The sequence below is a fragment of the Pyricularia grisea genome, assembly GCF_004355905.1.
Source record: "Pyricularia grisea strain NI907 chromosome Unknown Pyricularia_grisea_NI907_Scaffold_4, whole genome shotgun sequence".
Taxonomy (NCBI): Eukaryota; Fungi; Ascomycota; class Sordariomycetes; order Magnaporthales; family Pyriculariaceae; genus Pyricularia; species Pyricularia grisea.
In genome coordinates this window covers 2170906-2187550 of record NW_022156718.1, presented here as the reverse complement: position 1 = coordinate 2187550, position 16645 = coordinate 2170906, and the positions used below count along the sequence as shown (strand labels likewise).

Below are 16645 nucleotides of genomic sequence, written 5' to 3'. Positions count from 1 at the left end.
GAGCTTCAAAATTTGCCATCTCCTTTTCCCTCAGGATAGGAGACGACAAGGAGGGCCCAGTCAGACAAATAGAGCTTTGCCATTGGTCGGTGGCGATTCATTTGCTTCTAGAAAAGAAAAAAAAAGTCGAGAGCCCCACTGCTTTGAGTGAATTGGATTGGTCCGTGCGCTTGATCACAAACTGACATGGAGCCAAGCCAGCCAGCCAGCCAGCAAGCAGCTCAGACAATATTGTGCAGCAGGCAAGACACGTGAGCGGAATGGAATAGCTGGAAAATCCATGTTGGCACACAAGGGACGGCAGGTACGGTAGGTACATTATCCTCAATTTGCGTTTTCGCATTCAGGCCCAGGTACCCAAAGTGTTTACCTTGTCGGTAGGTAGACAGCCACGCGAGGCCCTGTGTCTACCTGTACCTTAGATACCTGCTAAGGTGGTTCATTTCCATCCCAGGATATCCGCCTGGATTCCAATGTACCATGCATCCTCAGTATTTTCCCATGTTTCCAGCACACGTCTTGTGTTGTCAACCTCCTCCTCACTGATTCCAGCTTCAATCCAGCTCTTCCGGACCGTCTCGCCAGGTGCCAGACGACCGCCAAATGTACCTACCAGCCATCTTCTTTCCTCTTCAGTGGCGTGCACACGGGTTCCTGCCCCAACCTTGATCTTTTCAAAGCCAACTTTTCTGTACAGCGCTGGCATCCATGGTCCGACATAATCGCTGGTGGCAAATGCCTTGTTCATGCGCGCGCCAACAAGCTCGTTGAGGTCCAATTCCCTTGGATACCACTGCATATCTGCCAATGTGCGTGTGGCCAGTATGCCGTCCTTCTTAAGCACACGACGCATTTCGCTCAGTGCTTGCTCCCTCATTTCGGCGGTAGGCAAATGCGGAAAAACCTGAGAGGCGTAGACGGCGTCAAACGTGCCGTCGGGGATCCATTCGAGACCCTTGAGGACATCGCCGTGTCGAAAAGATAGGTTTGAGGGCGACCCGGCTTTCGCCGCGACCTGCCGTGCCTGACCCAGGACCTCTTCAGAGATGTCGATACCGACGACCTCACCATCATGTGCGATTGCCGCGAAGCCAATAGTGATAGTGCCCGGGCCACATCCAACATCCAAGATTTTGTCTGTAGGCTTGAGATGCGGAAGCAAGAAACCCGCGTCCTCCTCGGCAGTCCGCGATGCGTGGCTGGTTGTGGTGGCCTGGGAGTACCCCATGGTATAGTTACTGTCACCTTGTTGATGCGACATTGTGCCTGACTATATTCTCGGCAAAAAATAGAATATAAAGAATAAAAAAAAAAAATCGTGGGTGTTGTCTTGAGTACAACTGGATATAAATTCCTAGAGTCTTTGTCCGATTGCTAGTAGTGGTGACTTGAAGCTCTCAAATCCAGAAAACTTGTGGTGACATACAAAATACTAAACACATCCTGTTCAATGAGGTCGCTTGGCCGTCTTAAATATCTAATTATCCTGTTACACCACACCAAGGTCGGTTTAGCCACCCGCTAACATCAAGACACCCCCGCAGCCAGAGAAAGAACGGCGCGAAATCGGCATCCAACTGGTGCTTCATCGAAGTGGTGCCTGGTCTATCGCACAGTTGATGCACTGTGTAGATGACGAAACTTGGCATGCACCCGAAATAGTATACTTTTGTTAACGTCACTCCGCGACATAATCGTAACCCACCGAACAACACAAAACAAAAATACGACAGTGAACCCGAGCTCACCGGCGTGCAAGTTGGCCAAATATGCCTCTTGACCAAACCTAATTGAAAAGTCTGCAACGACATATTCCAAGCATCTCCTGCGCTAGCAAGTGCTATAGCCAGAAACAATCTCCACTACCATCAAGCCAAAGAAAATTAGACCCCGCCACGGATGACCGCAGAGACCTTGCATCTGTAATAAAAACAAATAAAAATAAAAGTAAAGTAACAAAAAGGCAACTTCACCTTGAAAGTGCTCCTTCCTTAAAATTTTAGTCACAAGTGCAATCGAAAAAATTCTCTTGGACCTGAGGCAAGAGTGAGAATGGAAGCAAACAACCAAACAAAGCTGGCAGCTGTTCGCATCAACACACAGCCTCGGAGAACCACAAATTTGGCATCCCTTCCTCCAAACCCATCCGGCACGACCACCTACGACATCAATTCACTTTTTATTTGTTGTATTTAAACATCATCGCTTGCCGTAAAACGTAAAACAGCAGCTTATCTTGGTCATGACCCTCGTTTGCCTCATAAGATTCTATTGAACCTTTCCGTTCACTACATCTACCTTGTCAAGCTTGGCTTTCCTGAGTTCTTTTTCTCTTTCTTTCTTTTTTTTGGCCGTGGACCTTGTCATCGCATGCTGCGATATCCGGCCAAGGCACCATGTCTTTCAACCCACAGGCATCACCATTCAGCAGCAGCCCAATATCTGACAAGAACCATGCTTCCTGTGCCCCACAGCGACATTTTCACCGTGGCGGTTACATGAAACGGCAAGCCAAATGGCAACTTCAAACCAGCCCATCTTCATCAAATCGCAGAAACGTATGTGATCCGCTTGCGGAGGGCAGGCGTGTTCGCGTCGATAATGTCTTTTATGGAACAAGATTCGTCCCAGAGTTTATCGGCGCCATAGGCATACCCAAGAGCGATATCGAGCGCATACACAGCACGGGCACCTCCGGAGGTCCTGGAATGTGTTGGGTCGATTTCGTCTCTCATGCTGCGGCCTCCAGGGCCGTTGTGATGCTAAGAGCCGAGTTGCGCAAGTGGCTACCACAAGTTTTTCTTTGTTCACCGGCAACAGACTTGAGCGGACGCACAACCTCCACTGGTTGGCTCTCTAACGACGACGATCTAACCTTGACCGAGGATTTCACCATCGACCAAGAATGGCCTGCTTATGACTTGGGGTTTGCTTCGCCTGCAAGTGTTAGGTCACATCCTTGGTTATCGTCACCCAAGAAGGACCTGCTGAGTACCAAGAATGGCAGTCTTCCCGATAACACAAGCACATCATCACTTAGCCATGTTGCAGGAAACTGCAGCACCAGGCCGACCTCCGACCGCGCTAGCATTACGACGGAGAATACCTTTGATAGCAGCGCCGTCTCCACATCAGAAGGTATCGAAAAGGACGCCCCAGCGAAGGGCATCTGTAAGGACATAGATGCACTTGGCTCTGGCTCCGTCGGAACCAAGATAGGGGTCGACAGCTGCCTCCAGAATAATGTCTCCAAGGATAATCAGCTAGATGAGATCAGGCCACAAGACATCAAGAGTTGGACTCAGTCGATAGTGACGACTAGACAACCGACCGAGCCAACCCCAAAGCAGTCAGCAAGCTCTGTCAATGCCAACACACCAAAACCCAAAACATGGGCCACTATTGCATCGCCCTGTCGACAACGGCCTCGCTCAACCTCTGTTCAAGAAGCAAGGAAAGCTACAGCAAAAGATCCGGGTGTTGTCAAGGGCGCAACGGGACCAAGAGCAGGACCAAGCTGGGCTGACATCACAAAGAAGAGACCTGCGTCCACTATCAAAGTTATATCTCCCGTTTCCGAAACGAGGCCTCCAAGTAGGTCATCACCCAAGAAAGAGGATAATAGCTGCTCCATGCCTGTCAGAAAGCCGCTACTGCCCTCGCCAAACCCAACATCACACCGGACCATTTTCGTCACGGGGCTCGACCCTACTGAAGATCAGGATTACCATCGGGAGGAAATTCTAAAGATATTCGCCGGCTTCAAAGTGTAAGCCCACAACCGCAGCCTCAACTCAGGTGTGCTTAACTTGAGACTAACCCTCTGTATCATACACCCGAACCAGACATGGAATCAGCAATCGCAAGAAGACAGACCGGGCTGGCAACCACGCCAGCTGCTTTATCGACATGGAAACCGCGGAAGATGCACAGCATGCTATTGACAGATGGCCATGGCCTACAGACAGGATCGGCGGTCAATTCATCCAAATCGCCCGGGCCAAGAGCGAGAGCAACAGACCGCTCGACTACACGGTGGTAAAGGAGTCAAGGGAGCGGCAAAGTCGGAGGAATAGGTGAGACGTTCGGGGCCGACACGAAACATTATGGAAAGAATATTTGCCAGGTTTGGGATAGGCATGGAAGTCTTTTTTTTTCTGTGTGATGGCCGTATGACGATGACATAGTATGAGAGTTACTGCTGCAGATGTGGATCAAGAGCGCATTTTGTTGGAGTAATTTGCAGCGCTGAACTGAATGCAGAACATCAGCGAGGCAATACAAACTTACATCGTGGGTATCAACATCATGTGCCTGAAAATAGTTGATTTAGTGCAATGGGCGAACGATCGGGAGCCAAAAACATTTCACCCAGTCAACTGCTCAGTCAACCAACTGCATGAATCCTCCCAATTTTCTACTGCACCCACTTTACAGAACCAACAATTGATCGTTTGTTGTACTACGTCCTATTTGGGTGTTTACGACCTCCCTGAACAGAGTCTACGAATCGCTCCGCGATGTCATTCAGCCGCTCATCGTCTTCCATCCTCAGCCGCAACAACGTGTTTTGAACCTTTTCAAACGCCGCGATGTCGTGAAACTTCTGCAGCCGTAAAGGTCTGAGCCAATGGGTCATGCCGTTGAAGCTGTTCTTCAGGCTGAGAACTATGCTCCAGTGCTTTATACGTGTGCCCTTGAAGGTGTGGTATAACGGCAGCTCAAGAACGGCTGGAGTATTTTGGACGATCCTTCTATCAATCTTCACAGGGCCCCGGACCCCGGAAAATAAAATGAGTGCTCTGCCAGTCTTGTACTTGATCTTGCTCCAGGCCTATGTGATAACGGGGGGCTCGTGACCAGCTAACGTCACCATAAGATTAGTTTGGATCGAAATGAGCAACCTTCTCACTGGCAACTGCTCTTTTTCCTCGCTCCACGTCATCTCAGACTCACTCAGCTCCGGCAGCTTCGCGCAAAGGTCCTCGACCACAGTTGCCCAGCGCAGCTCGCTGACCCAAACGTCCTACATGGTTTGCGGCCGCGAGCTGTACCTGAACAGCGCTCCGACTTCCAGCTCGCCCTCGTACACACACCGTGGGTCCGCCACTGCAGCCTGATGGGGCAGTTTGTGCAACCACAGCGTCCGAAGCATCTTCTGCGCAGCTATCCACTCCACCTGCGACCGATACGAGAAGGTGACCTTTTTCAAGTTCGAGGTGTTGGAGGTGCGACGAGTGCAAGGCTGACAGGTCCCAGCGTGGAACAACGCCAAAGGGGTCCGAGCAAGACACCGCCAGCCATCTCGGGGTCGCCTGTGCGGGCGCGAGCCAGGATTTTGTGAAGTCGACACAGACGTCCAGCTCACAGTACTGCTCCTCCTCCTCCTCATCCTCGCCCGGCGGTGGTGGGTTGAGCCGGGATATCACCTCCGTGACGACCTCGTCGCGCAGCTCGTGGAGCCGCGAGAAGGACTGCCGTGAAGGCGGGCGAGCTCTGGCGACTCCATGCTGATCAGCAGATGGCGGATCGAACTGTCGGTTGGCTCTAGCGTCAAGGTCTGTTGGAGCAGGCTCGTCGGGGTGGTGGAGAAATCTTTGCTGACCGCCGGGAGGTTGTGCAGGGAGTCCATGTAACCAACATGACGAGGTAAGTGCTACTACATTCATGTCAAGTCTACAATTAGTACGGCTGTTGAACAGACTGGGACGGTTATTGTGCAACGTTTCCAACATCTCGTATACATTCGACATATGTAACCTGCTATTTCTCTGCCTCAAAACATTTCCCGATGGTATCTCTAATATCATGCAATAGTACAACAAAAAAGATTCGTGCCACCCAGCTTCGAAATCCATCAAAAATTAGTAGCATAATAAAGTTGAAATAAAAAGCATTCGATGTGACCGCTCCGCAATATCATCCTGATAAAGATGCCACAGATCATCGAATCGAATAAAAAAGAAAAGAAAAAATTTAGGACATCTCTCTCTCTCTGCTAAAAGCAGTATATTAAACCCTCTGCTGGCCCCTGGCAACGACCCCGTCCATACTAAGGTTCATGACGGGACGTTGAATGTCGAAGCTCCTGCTGGGGACGTTCCTCCCGCCCGGGGTGCGGGGGTTGGCGACGTTGACGCGACCGCCGCGCTCCGTCAGACGCGCAGGCGTGTGCGACTCATCGTCGTCGTCGTCGTCTTCGCTGTCGGACCTGCCAGCCTCCCTGTCTTCGTAATTAGCGAGGCGTGCAAAGTAGTCAGCCAGGCCGTCGACGCTGGGGGTGCCGATGATCAGGTCGTAGTTTGGTGGCGGCGTGCTGAGGCCGTCGAGGGCGGGCGGGGGCTGGTCCGCGTCGAACGGCGGGGGGTTGAAGGACGGCACGCGCATCAGATGCATGGGGCGAGGGGTGGGGAGCTCATTGTTGCGCACGCGCTGGAGCGGGTTCGCGATTGTGGAACTGGGGGGCCGGAAGCTGCTGCTACCGCTGCCGCTGCTGTCGGAGCGGCCGATCCCTGGGTTAGCGGCTGCGAGGTGTGCGGCCGGGGGAGTGACGGGCAGAGACGGTGCTGTCGGCGAGTCCGGGTTGACTTCGACAACGGGGAGGGTGCCAGTCGAGCTGGCGGGGCTAGGCTCGGTTGCTATGACGGCCGCATCTGGGCAGCCGCAGGTTGTGGCTTGGCAGTACTGCGATAGCTGCGAGCCTGAGTACTGTGGGAGTGAAGTGTTGGCCTGTGTGGCCCGGCAGTTGAGCACGGTGAATGGCGAGTCGATGCTGATCTCGAAGTGACGGCGGCGTTTGCCCGTTGGGTCTTCGGGGTCAACGCGGGAGATGCGCATTACGATCTGAAGTTGTGTTAGTTGATAGTTATCCTTGTTGGATGGGGTACAAACAACAGAAACAAAAATGGCAGTCAAGCCACAGGGGATAAAATAGTATGCTTACCTTGATCCAGTGGAAGACATTGACATTCTTCCAGCTGCAGTCGGGATGCAACCTCCTGCTTCGATCTCTCGCCATCATCTCGCAAGTCGGAATCTGAACGTTCATCTCCATTTCCGTCGCTGCCCAGTAAGATTCCAAGCCCAAGTCAAGGTCGCCCAGCAGGTTCTCTGTTGATTCCGGCAGAGGTTCAGGCATCGTATGAGACCTCGCGGCATCCATCGCCCTCCTTCGCTCAGCTGCCGCCCTGGCGTAGATGCGTTCCTCGTCCGTCAACTCGCCACCGCGTACAACATTGATATCGCTTGTTGCGAACTGGGGGTCCACTGCTCTCCCAGCCGTCTTCTCCAGGAGCAGGATCTTCCTGCCCTGGTCCTTCCTGGTGACACGTTTGTCGTTTGTCCAATATTCAATCGATTCGGTGACGAACACCTTGATCTTGTGGACTTGAACCTTTGCCAGGGGTGTCAGCTTGAAGGCGATCGGTATTTTACCGCCAATGGGGAACGATTTGCCCGAAATCATGATGTCGTAGTGGAGCTGGTCTTCCCACTGCCTTGATATCGAGATTGGCTCGCTCATTTCCAGGGACAGCTGGTCAGGTACCCTCACGATGCTGACCTCCTTGGAGCCGCTCAGGTTCGCTCTAAAGGCGCCGGCTCTCTCGATGACAGTCTCCAGGTTCCACTTGACGGAGCCATACTGAAGCTTAATGGTCTCCAGTTGGTGGTGGTCGATTGGTAGCTCGAATGAGTATTCATAAGTACCCGGCGTGAATACTTTGTAACCCTTCAATTGTGTTTGGTTTGCAAGTGGCGAGTCGCCCTTGCCGAAACTCCTGGATTGCACTGATTGTAGCGACAACCTCTTCAATTCCTTGGGAGTGAGACTGGTCGATTGTCGATGTCTTGCAAGTGTGTTTACGGATGTGTTTGATCCGTGCGGTGAGAGACGCTCGAGGATGTGACCATGACTTTGATGACTGGTCGGTGTCCTCATAGTGAAGACGCATTGATTGCCAAACTCTGTCTCCCACCCATCGTGCATCGCGTGAAAGAAGGTAAGTCCCTGCGTCCGGAGAGACTGCTCCTCGAAAGTATCCACTTTCAATGGAGGGATGCCTTCGGGCCATTCGGTCCTTGCCTTGCCGACTAATTTCAGCGTTATTGACTTAAGTTTTGTGTTCTTGTTAACATTCAGCACCAGTTTGCCGCGTAATAGTGCGGTACCCGGCGTTGAAGATTCGCGGTTGTGGCCCTCGTGTTCGAAGCCAGAAAGAAAAACGTTCTGCTCAGCGAGTAGAATGGAGCAGCTAAGTCCACTTGCGGACGCCACTGGCTTGGGAACCTCGGTAACGGCCGAGCTCATAATGGTCTTTGCGGACCTCGTCGAAAGTATACTATGCCTGTTGGAGTTGTTGGCGTATCCCACGCCACGGCGCAAATCCATCATCGGCGGTCGTACCATTTGGTCCACCATGTTGAAATCAACAGATTCTTCCCCTTGAAATCCGTCAGCTATCCTGGAAAATCTCCGGCCTAGTCGACCGTCTGCGAGCCAGTCAACTGGTCTACGCGCCCGGCCCTCTTCCGGTCGCTGGACAACCTCGCTGTGGAGTATCGGTGGTGTCGGCGGGCGAGGCGGTGGTTTTGGTGTCGAAAAAACCGAGAGTACTTTTTGAAAAAGTCTGGTTGCTGCGCCGTCCTCCAACTGAAAATGAACTCGCTTCCTATCGACGTTGTCCTTTTGCTTTTGCTTTCTCTTCCTGCCCTTCCACCTGCCTGAAGCTGCAAGTTCCCTGCGTGCCAACTCCTCCGCTGAAATTGGTCGCAGTTCGCGCGGGATGAAACCGGCTGGATACGAGACGATATGAATCGAATGTGGCCGTCGGGGCCTAGGCCCAATCAAAGGCGGGGGAAGAGTGACTGGTGCAGCTGCAATCGATCTCCTGTCGCTTTGATCCCTGGGTGTGAAATATATAGCTCCGTGAGCCGTCCTACAGAAAGGCTCTGTTCGACTACGTCTGTAGCCGCGCGGTCTTTCTGTAGACATGGCGGGTGGCGAGCGTTAGAATTCCAAGGAGACTAAAGATAGTAAAGGAGGAACGAACAACAACAACCAAGAAAAAAAAGAGGCAAAGGGTCCACGTAAAAGAAAGAAATGCACGACGTCAGGCAGTAGTTGTTTCGAAAGCGAAGAGAACTAGTCGCGGGGAATGGGGGTTTGTGGCTTGGGGGAGCCCGCGGTGACCAGAAGCCCAAAGAGACTAGAGTGACGCCGCAGCGCGGCTAGGTTGCCTGGACATGCGTGCTATAGCCGGACTGGGGAGAACAAGAAAAACAATAAAAATAATAAAAATAAAAGGAGTTTTGGGGCGGTTTAGCTTGTTGCAAGTGCCAGGGATGATGGTCCTGGTATACAGACAAAATGTGGGCAGATATGCCACGTTATGCAGCACTCTCCTGTGATTTCAGTGCGGTCAAGAGATGAATGTGATGTGCTGTTCAACGCGAGGAAAGGGTATCCCGCAATGTGAAAGAGGGCTTTTTTTAGGACAGGGTGCCCTGCGGATAGGGCCAGGCCGAGATCGACAGCGGCGGTGGAGGGAACCGTCAATCGTTGGAATTGTTGGCACTCGAATCCACCCCAAGAAAAAAAAAATAAACCAAAAGACCGGATGCAGAAGCAAATGGCGGGGAAGTACAGTAGTAGAGATGGAAGGGAATATGGCAGTTGGCAAAGCCAAGACGGGATCGCTGCAGGTTGACGAATCAGGGAGAAAGTTGAGAGGAGAGACGAATGACTGGAAAATAAAGCGAGGCGGACGAATCAAGGACAGGGTGTCATAGACCATCACCGACTCTGACCATGAATCGGTGTAGGTTCAAAAGATATTTCGACTCATAATAAAGCGAGTCTTAATGGCACGGGAGTAGGTAAGAAGAACATGGGCGGGCTTGTGTCGGGGCGTGCGTTCGTGCCAGCATCGGTGTAAAGTAACGCAGACAACCAAGGAATAGAGCGGGCCATGGACGAAGGACGAAAAGTGGGGGAAACTTGTAAAAAGTGAATTGGGAATAGATATTAGGTAGGTAGGTAGGTACACAGTATTGGTTGGGGTTTGTTTGAAGGAGGACGAGCAGGTAGCAAACCGCGCCAGCAAGCAAGAGGCCGGCCGAAACTAGGTGTACTGGGGGCCGCTAGACAAGACGGCGTATGCGAGTCGTGTACTTCTGGACTGGGCTCCTAAACACTGGCCCGGGCCTGTCTAGAGGCATGTCTTTGAAGGGGAAAAAAAAGATGGGACGGGGACGAGCGACTTGACTTGGAGGGAAAGCATGGATGGGGTCGGTGAATATGCTTGCTTGCCCGCGAGTGGTGCAGGATTGGCCTCGTCTCTGCTTTTTTTTTTTTTTTTTTTTTTTTTTTTTTTTTTTTTTTTGGGCAATTGAAATCAAAGCGCACAAACGCTTATGGACAAGGGTTCCGGATGGGAAGTTGGAGAAGGCGAAGAAAAAGAAAGAAAGAAAGGAGATGCGAAAGAACAAGCACTGACCTTGTCAAAGGAATGTCTCAAGGCGCAACGGCACCCCAGACAGTCTTCGGATTCCGCTTCGTATCCTCCCCGTGACACAAAGGGCCGATAATACACTTTGAGGTCAAGACAAGATAATAATAAAACGGTCGTCCGTTGGGATTGATTATACTGTAGGTGAGGATAAAAAAAAATATAAAAAAAATCGTTGGATTGGCGAGCCAGCGCCCGGCCCGTCTTACTTTGTGTCTGCAGCCGCCTGTGTAGCCCACGACACGTCTGGGGTCGTGAGCCGCCGGTGTTGTAAGATCGCAATTTGGCGGCAAGACTTTTCTTGTTTTGTTTTGTGTTTGTGAGAAAGTCGACTGGCGCTGTAGGTGCTTGTGCTGATGCTGATGTTTCTTTGCTGTCAATTGCGTATAAGGTCGTCGCGGATGCGCAAGCAATTAGGTGCAAGCAAGCTTGGATTTGATTCTTCGTTTTGCAATGATGATAGACCCCTGGATTTCCTTCAGCTGTTTGCAAACAGGCGGATGCTCTGAAGAGAGACCACGCACGTCTCTTTTTTTTTTCCCCTCCTAATTCTTTATTTGAGTTTTGACGGGGCTTTAGTGATGCCCGAACGATCCCGGTTGCCGATGCTCCAAAAGCAAGGAGCCTCCCTAGTGTCAAAGGAGAAAAATAAAGTAGAGTAATCAGTGCGACACGGGCGGCGCGCGCGCGCTATTCCCCAAAAGACGCGGGTTCGCGGGTAAAACAAATGGCGAAAAATATCGATGACTGTCACAAGCAAAAAAAAAAAAAACTGTAACTGTAATATTGACGCACAACGGAAGTCCCGGGAATGGGGAACGGGGGATGGATGGTAAAGACTCAGATAAACAATAAACGACGAGACAAAGCTGAAGGGAAGGCAAATTGGCTGATGTCGCTGGCGCCCGCTTGTTTCCAACTGCTTTGCTTTTTTTTTTTTTTTTCTGTCTCTTTTCTCTTTTGACCCTCTCTCTGTCCCCTTAACCCCTACTGCCCAGAACAATTCCATCCAGTCTAGTCCAGCCCAACCCAGAGCTGGACCCAAAAATTGGGTTTGCGACTGAACTAGGTGCGGGACGCAAGACAAAAGCTGCGATGACGATGCCGTCATTGCGGGGCTCACAAACTGGGTCAAGACCATTGGCCTAACTGGGCAGGCGAGGGCTGGTTCTTGGCGGTTGATGTGCTGGGCGCACGGTCTGGTTCGCCTGGGGACGTTGCAATCGCACAGTCAGAATAACCGGGCCCGAGTAGTCATCCACCCCTTGTCATGGCGGATGCTTAGAAAAAACACCACATCCGTCAACCTTTGAACAGGAATAAATGCCCAAACCGCCAAGTTTATTCAACAGATACTTGCTGGAGCTCTAGCGATCCGTGGGGCTTGTTGACTACTGGATACCTCCTGAAAGTCGGTTATGGTGATATGTAGCTACAGTTAATTTTGACATACGGTAAGGTACTTTGTCAAGCTTGCAGCGAACATGGCCAGTCACAGTGTCGATGGAGTCAAATCCACAACCAGGCAGGGCAGCCGAGATCGGGTGCTTCAATCGTTTATGACAAGCAGAATTTTTGATGCAACCAGCGACTGAGATAGGCAATGCGGGTTACTCGCAGTGCTGTATCGATCTCTCAATCCCCAATCCCCAACACGCATTGTTGCTGACAAGCAGCCACCACATGCAAGCCTAACAAAAGAACAAGAATCCAAGTTTCCCCCGCATGGCGAAACGAGAACAAAAAATTAAAGAAAAAGCGGTGACGGCTAGACGGACTATCATGAATGGCGCCAGCAGGTTCGCGTCGTCGTGTATGCGTGCGTGCGTGTCCCCATGTCGATTGATATGTATACCGTACTCCATACATAATGTATGTGCCGTGTGGTGTGTTATGTGGTGTCTGTGTCTGCCAATTGGAGATCCGTCATTAACCCCATCGGACCAACAGATGCCGGCTACCATGTCTTGGCTATACCCCAAAATGTGGTGGCAGTAAGTTTTCTTGGGCTAGACTTCTATGATTGTTTCCATTTATGTCACTATTCCGTGATCTTTGCGCCTCACAGTCCTGGGCCGCCATCGAAGCCGTCGCAAAACGACGATGAATCATCTGTTACCTCATGTGTGCAACATTGCTTTACAATCTTTTTGTTTTAGTCTTCTCCTTTCTTCTTTTAGACATCATACTACCGTTAGCTTTAACAAAAATTCTAACTGTTGCACACATCCGAAGCGAAAATATGATTTGAACGTTCCCATCACATCGGCATCAAAGCCAAGCTCAACCACTTTAGAAGTGTCACAGCCAGCCTCCAGACTTAGCAATAGCGTCATTGCTGTCACTTTCCGGTTCTTTGAAAATCGGGGAGATGGTGTGGGTCAATCACACCCAAACACCTCCATTAAAATGTGGGTGCCCGGCTACCGGCCAGACTAACGGCGTTCGCAGGCAATGCTAGTAAACAGCAACAAAAACTCCTTAATCACCTTCGTGGGAAATTTCTTAGGTCGGTTCGCGTCCTTCTGCCGCTGTACTATTACACTACCCGACATTCAGCGCACCAATCAATCGTCTCTATCATGTTTCGACCCTGAGAGGCGTAACCGGCAGCGACGGCAACTGGCGCGTTTCATAATCTAAATTTTTTTCTCTCTCTTTCAGATTCTCTGGGCCTGGTTATCTGCTCGCTGTGTCTCCTCTCAGTCTCAGGGTTCACGATGACGGCCTAGGACACCAACCGGGCGGGTCGCATTCTAGTACATACTGCACTTGTCCAAATTCTAAAGCTCTCAATTGAAGCAGCGTTTTCCGATTACTTTCCCGAGTCATGACCATCCTCTCTTGGCCCACTCGCATGAAAGGGATGACGAACGAACCCAACAAGGCCATTCATTCATCACGCCCATCGGTGCCACCGCCACTTGCGAAGTTGCGATAATAGTAAAATACCTCGTAGTAGTAATATTTTCTCAAAGACTTTACCAGGCAACCAGGACCCTGTCTGTAGTCTACAGCCCACTCATTTGGACAACAGCCTGCTAAGATCGCCCGCGAGTCAAGCCGCCTTCGCCCTGCTTTTGTCGCTTGCGAGCAGGCTCATCCCTTGATGACTGAAGCAGCCTGATAGTTCTAAGAGTTTACTGAGTTCTGCCAAGACTGCCTTCCTATTAGACCTACGAAGTAGTAATATGTACCTGAGGTAGATCAGACCCTTTGTCTTGTTTGTTCCAATGCCGACTAGCTCAAAAAAAAAAAAAAAAAAAAAAAAAAGCCTAAGACTCCTGCCTACGTGGTAAACGTTAAAGCATTTGCCGTGATTCGTCGCCATGCTATCCCCGGCAAACCCGACCACACCACCACACCACCACAAAAGGGGCCTCGGAGATGCATCGGCCCCCACGCCACCGCGATCTTCGGACCGTTGCACTTTTTTCTGAATTCGATTCACATCCTTCTCCCGCACTTTCCCTCTGATCTCTGGTTCGTCTGTTTTTAGTCATTCGACCGATTCTCAATTCTTTTCCCTTACTTAAGCTGTATGAGAGAGAGTATTAATCATCTCCAGATCAATCTTCAAGGTCAAGCTGGTTTTGTGTGGAACAAGGAGCGCGGCCGCACAAAGCGAGGCATGCATTTTTATTTCTATTTTTGGGCAATGTTCTTGTAATAATCAGATCATGTTACTACCGCTGCAGCCTTTCCTGGTCAAGACTACCTAGTCAGTCTACTTGGCTGGTTTTTTTTTTCTTTTTTGCTTTTAACCCGCAAATGTACTCTTATGCTTCACCACGTAAATATTTGAAGATGGGACCTCGTCACGTCGGTTTGGTAGATTCTTAGATTTTACTACAAGGAATTGCCACCCAGCATTCAGCTTCCCTATTACTTCTTCAATACGTGGTATTGTTTGCTAAGAGATAAGCATCTTGTACCTCCCAGCGGATGCGGTTGCTACCATCCCACTGGTTCTCACATTACCTACGGGGTCTTGGAGGCATGCAGCGATCCCTGCATATGGTATCTGCAGCTGCACTGAAGTCAGCCTCATTTTGCCCCCTTCTCATCAGCCTCATCAGGCCATCCCTGCTTATTCACGGAATTTTGTTCCTATTATGACATGTTCGCCGCAGTTGTTATTCATTAATGGCAGTGGGGTTTATGTAATCTCTATTTTGATGTCCATGCTGATCCCATTCGCTATGCATTACAGATACTGTGCAAGAATTATACGCTCGCGCTTTCCATATTATTCTTGGAGAACCGTGTATACCCCTTCCACTCTCTCCTCCTCGTAGGCATAAGCATAACCAGAAGTTGGTCGGTACTGTTTGATGCAGGCTTCTCCAGACTTGCGGCTCTTTTCCCAAACCTCGACCAACGTCAGCCCGAGCAGCCGTGGCCCAAAGCCTTGCTTATCAACCCGATCCCGTGTATGCGTTTCGCTACGATCGTTGCCATCCAGCGACGTCGTGAATGTACACTCGCCCTCGGCAACCATGGCGCCCGTGACGATGAAGAGGTGCTTGCCTGCCGCCATCTCTGCCCTGACGGCCTGCTGCCACATCAACTGGTCCGCAGTATAGCTCTGCAGCCTGGAGAATGTGGTCGAGCCGGTGACAAATTGCAACGTCGTCCGGTTGAAGCCCTCGTGGCGCTTCCCGGGCATTTCCTGGAGCAGGTCACCGCTCCCCGTGCCGTGGCCTGCGGCGGCGAACTGTTTGTATTTGACCGATTGCACATCCCGGGCTGGGTTGAATCTGAGCTGAGCGACGGCTTCGTCGGGCCTCTTCGGGTTGGTGATGATGGAGCCCAGTGGGACGTCGCCTGCCGTCAAGTTTCGCCATGGGCGCTCGGTCCACTGCCGGTCGCCGGGTTCCTTGTCGATGATCATGAAGTACTCATCTGGTATCCTTCGGTAAGTTGGTGTTGTGGCTGTTGTCATTTTTTTTTTCTCTCGTGTGGTTTTACTTTTGTGTTACAAGTGGTAGAAGGTACGTTTGCTGTTGCTAATGCCTTACCTCAAATCGCAAAAAGTGCCAAGGGGAGTGACTACAACTTAAATGTCGACGAGAAGGGAAAAAAAGCAACATGCGCCTACAGTCAAGTCAGTTTTACACTCATAATGGCCACATTATCAGGCCTTCCCAAACATCATTCCTTTGTTTGGGCTTTATTTTTCCCCATGTGTTGTTGGTCGTTTGTCCATTTGAGCAAGAAAGGCACGTTTGTGATCCAGTCGTGTGGACCCAAAAATGCTGGTCGTGGTGGCAGTGCTGTAGTGCTGTGTAGCCGCGTGAGGGCGACGCGTAGCCAGTGGCCAATGTCAGGGAGGCAACCACTACCAAAGAAACTGACCCCTTGCTTATTATTCGCGTCCAATCGATGGTATGTCAGTCTTATTTCTCCGGCCCGCATGCCTTAACCGCCAGGTCGGGGTAAAATGGGCCTCGGGTTTGTCTTGGCATTCATTGTTGACGTAGCGTTTGTCGCCAGCCTGCAGAGGCTCAGCTCTGCTCCGCCCTTTTTTTTCACATCACCCATCAAAGGAAGAAGGAGATAAAAGAGATGATAAGAAAATGATGTGCTGTTTGCAACTCACCATCCCTTGAAGTTCCACTTGTATCCTCGCGAGGATTGCTTGGGGGCATCCCTGACGAAATGTTGAGCATCTATGTTGCTGTGCTTCCATGAATACAGCGAAACTCCCTAGAATCGACCTGCAACATCCATCCATCCCTTTGTATTATATCCAAGCTATCATTCATCCACAATTAGAAAGCCCTGCCTAGAATAGATTAAATCCATGAATCATCATCGCACACTCTACTAGCTAGCCTACTGTAGAAAATCTAAATGTGCAACATCCAAACTTTCCCACAATGGTAGGGCCGCACTTCTTCCATTTATCCAGTCTTCTCTTTTGTGTAACTATCAAAAGCACTGCCTGCCTGACCGAGGATAAACTAAAAAGGTTCTTGTATTGCCAGCGTGGGCTTGGTTTCTGGACTTCTACACAGCAACCCTGGCAGTCAAGGCTTCGAAACCTGCACTACCTAGGCAGAGTTTGGATATCAGCCTGACTTGAATTCTTTCACTGTCAGCTGCGTAAATCATGTCATCAAGTTGTTTGAAAC

General features: G+C 50.7%; 7 protein-coding genes across 7 annotated transcripts; 2 read left to right on the top strand and 5 right to left on the bottom strand.

Annotated features, from left to right (window-relative positions):
- Nucleotides 1-439: 439 nt before the first annotated feature.
- On the bottom strand, nucleotides 440-1261 carry PgNI_07346 (uncharacterized protein; the record flags this gene model as incomplete). The annotated part of the gene is made up of 1 exon (XM_031127360.1): nucleotides 440-1261. The coding sequence occupies one exon, from the start codon at nucleotides 1259-1261 to the stop codon at nucleotides 440-442; it is 822 nt and encodes a 273-aa protein (XP_030981512.1).
- A 1135-nt stretch (nucleotides 1262-2396) lies between these two features.
- Nucleotides 2397-4080, top strand: PgNI_07345 (uncharacterized protein; the record flags this gene model as incomplete). Its single annotated transcript, XM_031127359.1, has 2 exons — nucleotides 2397-3769; nucleotides 3846-4080. 2 exons carry the CDS (start codon nucleotides 2397-2399, stop codon nucleotides 4078-4080), a joined length of 1608 nt encoding a protein of 535 aa, XP_030981509.1.
- Nucleotides 4081-4462: 382 nt separating this feature from the next.
- PgNI_07344 (uncharacterized protein) lies at nucleotides 4463-5669 on the bottom strand (the record flags this gene model as incomplete). The annotated part of the gene is made up of 2 exons (XM_031127358.1): nucleotides 4463-4754; nucleotides 4957-5669. The coding sequence occupies 2 exons, from the start codon at nucleotides 5667-5669 to the stop codon at nucleotides 4463-4465; spliced, it is 1005 nt and encodes a 334-aa protein (XP_030981510.1).
- Nucleotides 5670-5735: 66 nt separating this feature from the next.
- Nucleotides 5736-10382, bottom strand: PgNI_07343 (uncharacterized protein). Its single transcript, XM_031127357.1, has 2 exons — nucleotides 6944-10382; nucleotides 5736-6843 (listed from the first exon to the last, which is right to left on the bottom strand). The coding sequence occupies exons 1-2, from the start codon at nucleotides 8990-8992 to the stop codon at nucleotides 6013-6015; spliced, it is 2880 nt and encodes a 959-aa protein (XP_030981515.1). The 5' UTR covers nucleotides 8993-10382; the 3' UTR covers nucleotides 5736-6012.
- Nucleotides 10383-10513: 131 nt separating this feature from the next.
- PgNI_07342 (uncharacterized protein) lies at nucleotides 10514-10881 on the bottom strand (the record flags this gene model as incomplete). The annotated part of the gene is made up of 2 exons (XM_031127356.1): nucleotides 10514-10646; nucleotides 10718-10881. Coding segments are annotated over 2 exons (297 nt in total), but the record flags the coding sequence as incomplete, so codon positions are not given.
- A 3776-nt stretch (nucleotides 10882-14657) lies between these two features.
- Nucleotides 14658-15780, top strand: PgNI_07340 (uncharacterized protein). Its single transcript, XM_031127354.1, has 2 exons — nucleotides 14658-15426; nucleotides 15546-15780. Exons 1-2 carry the CDS (start codon nucleotides 14944-14946, stop codon nucleotides 15558-15560), a joined length of 498 nt encoding a protein of 165 aa, XP_030981514.1. The 5' UTR covers nucleotides 14658-14943; the 3' UTR covers nucleotides 15561-15780.
- Nucleotides 14758-15453, bottom strand: PgNI_07341 (uncharacterized protein; the record flags this gene model as incomplete). Its single annotated transcript, XM_031127355.1, has 1 exon — nucleotides 14758-15453. The coding sequence occupies one exon, from the start codon at nucleotides 15451-15453 to the stop codon at nucleotides 14758-14760; it is 696 nt and encodes a 231-aa protein (XP_030981513.1).
- Nucleotides 15781-16645: the final 865 nt, after the last annotated feature.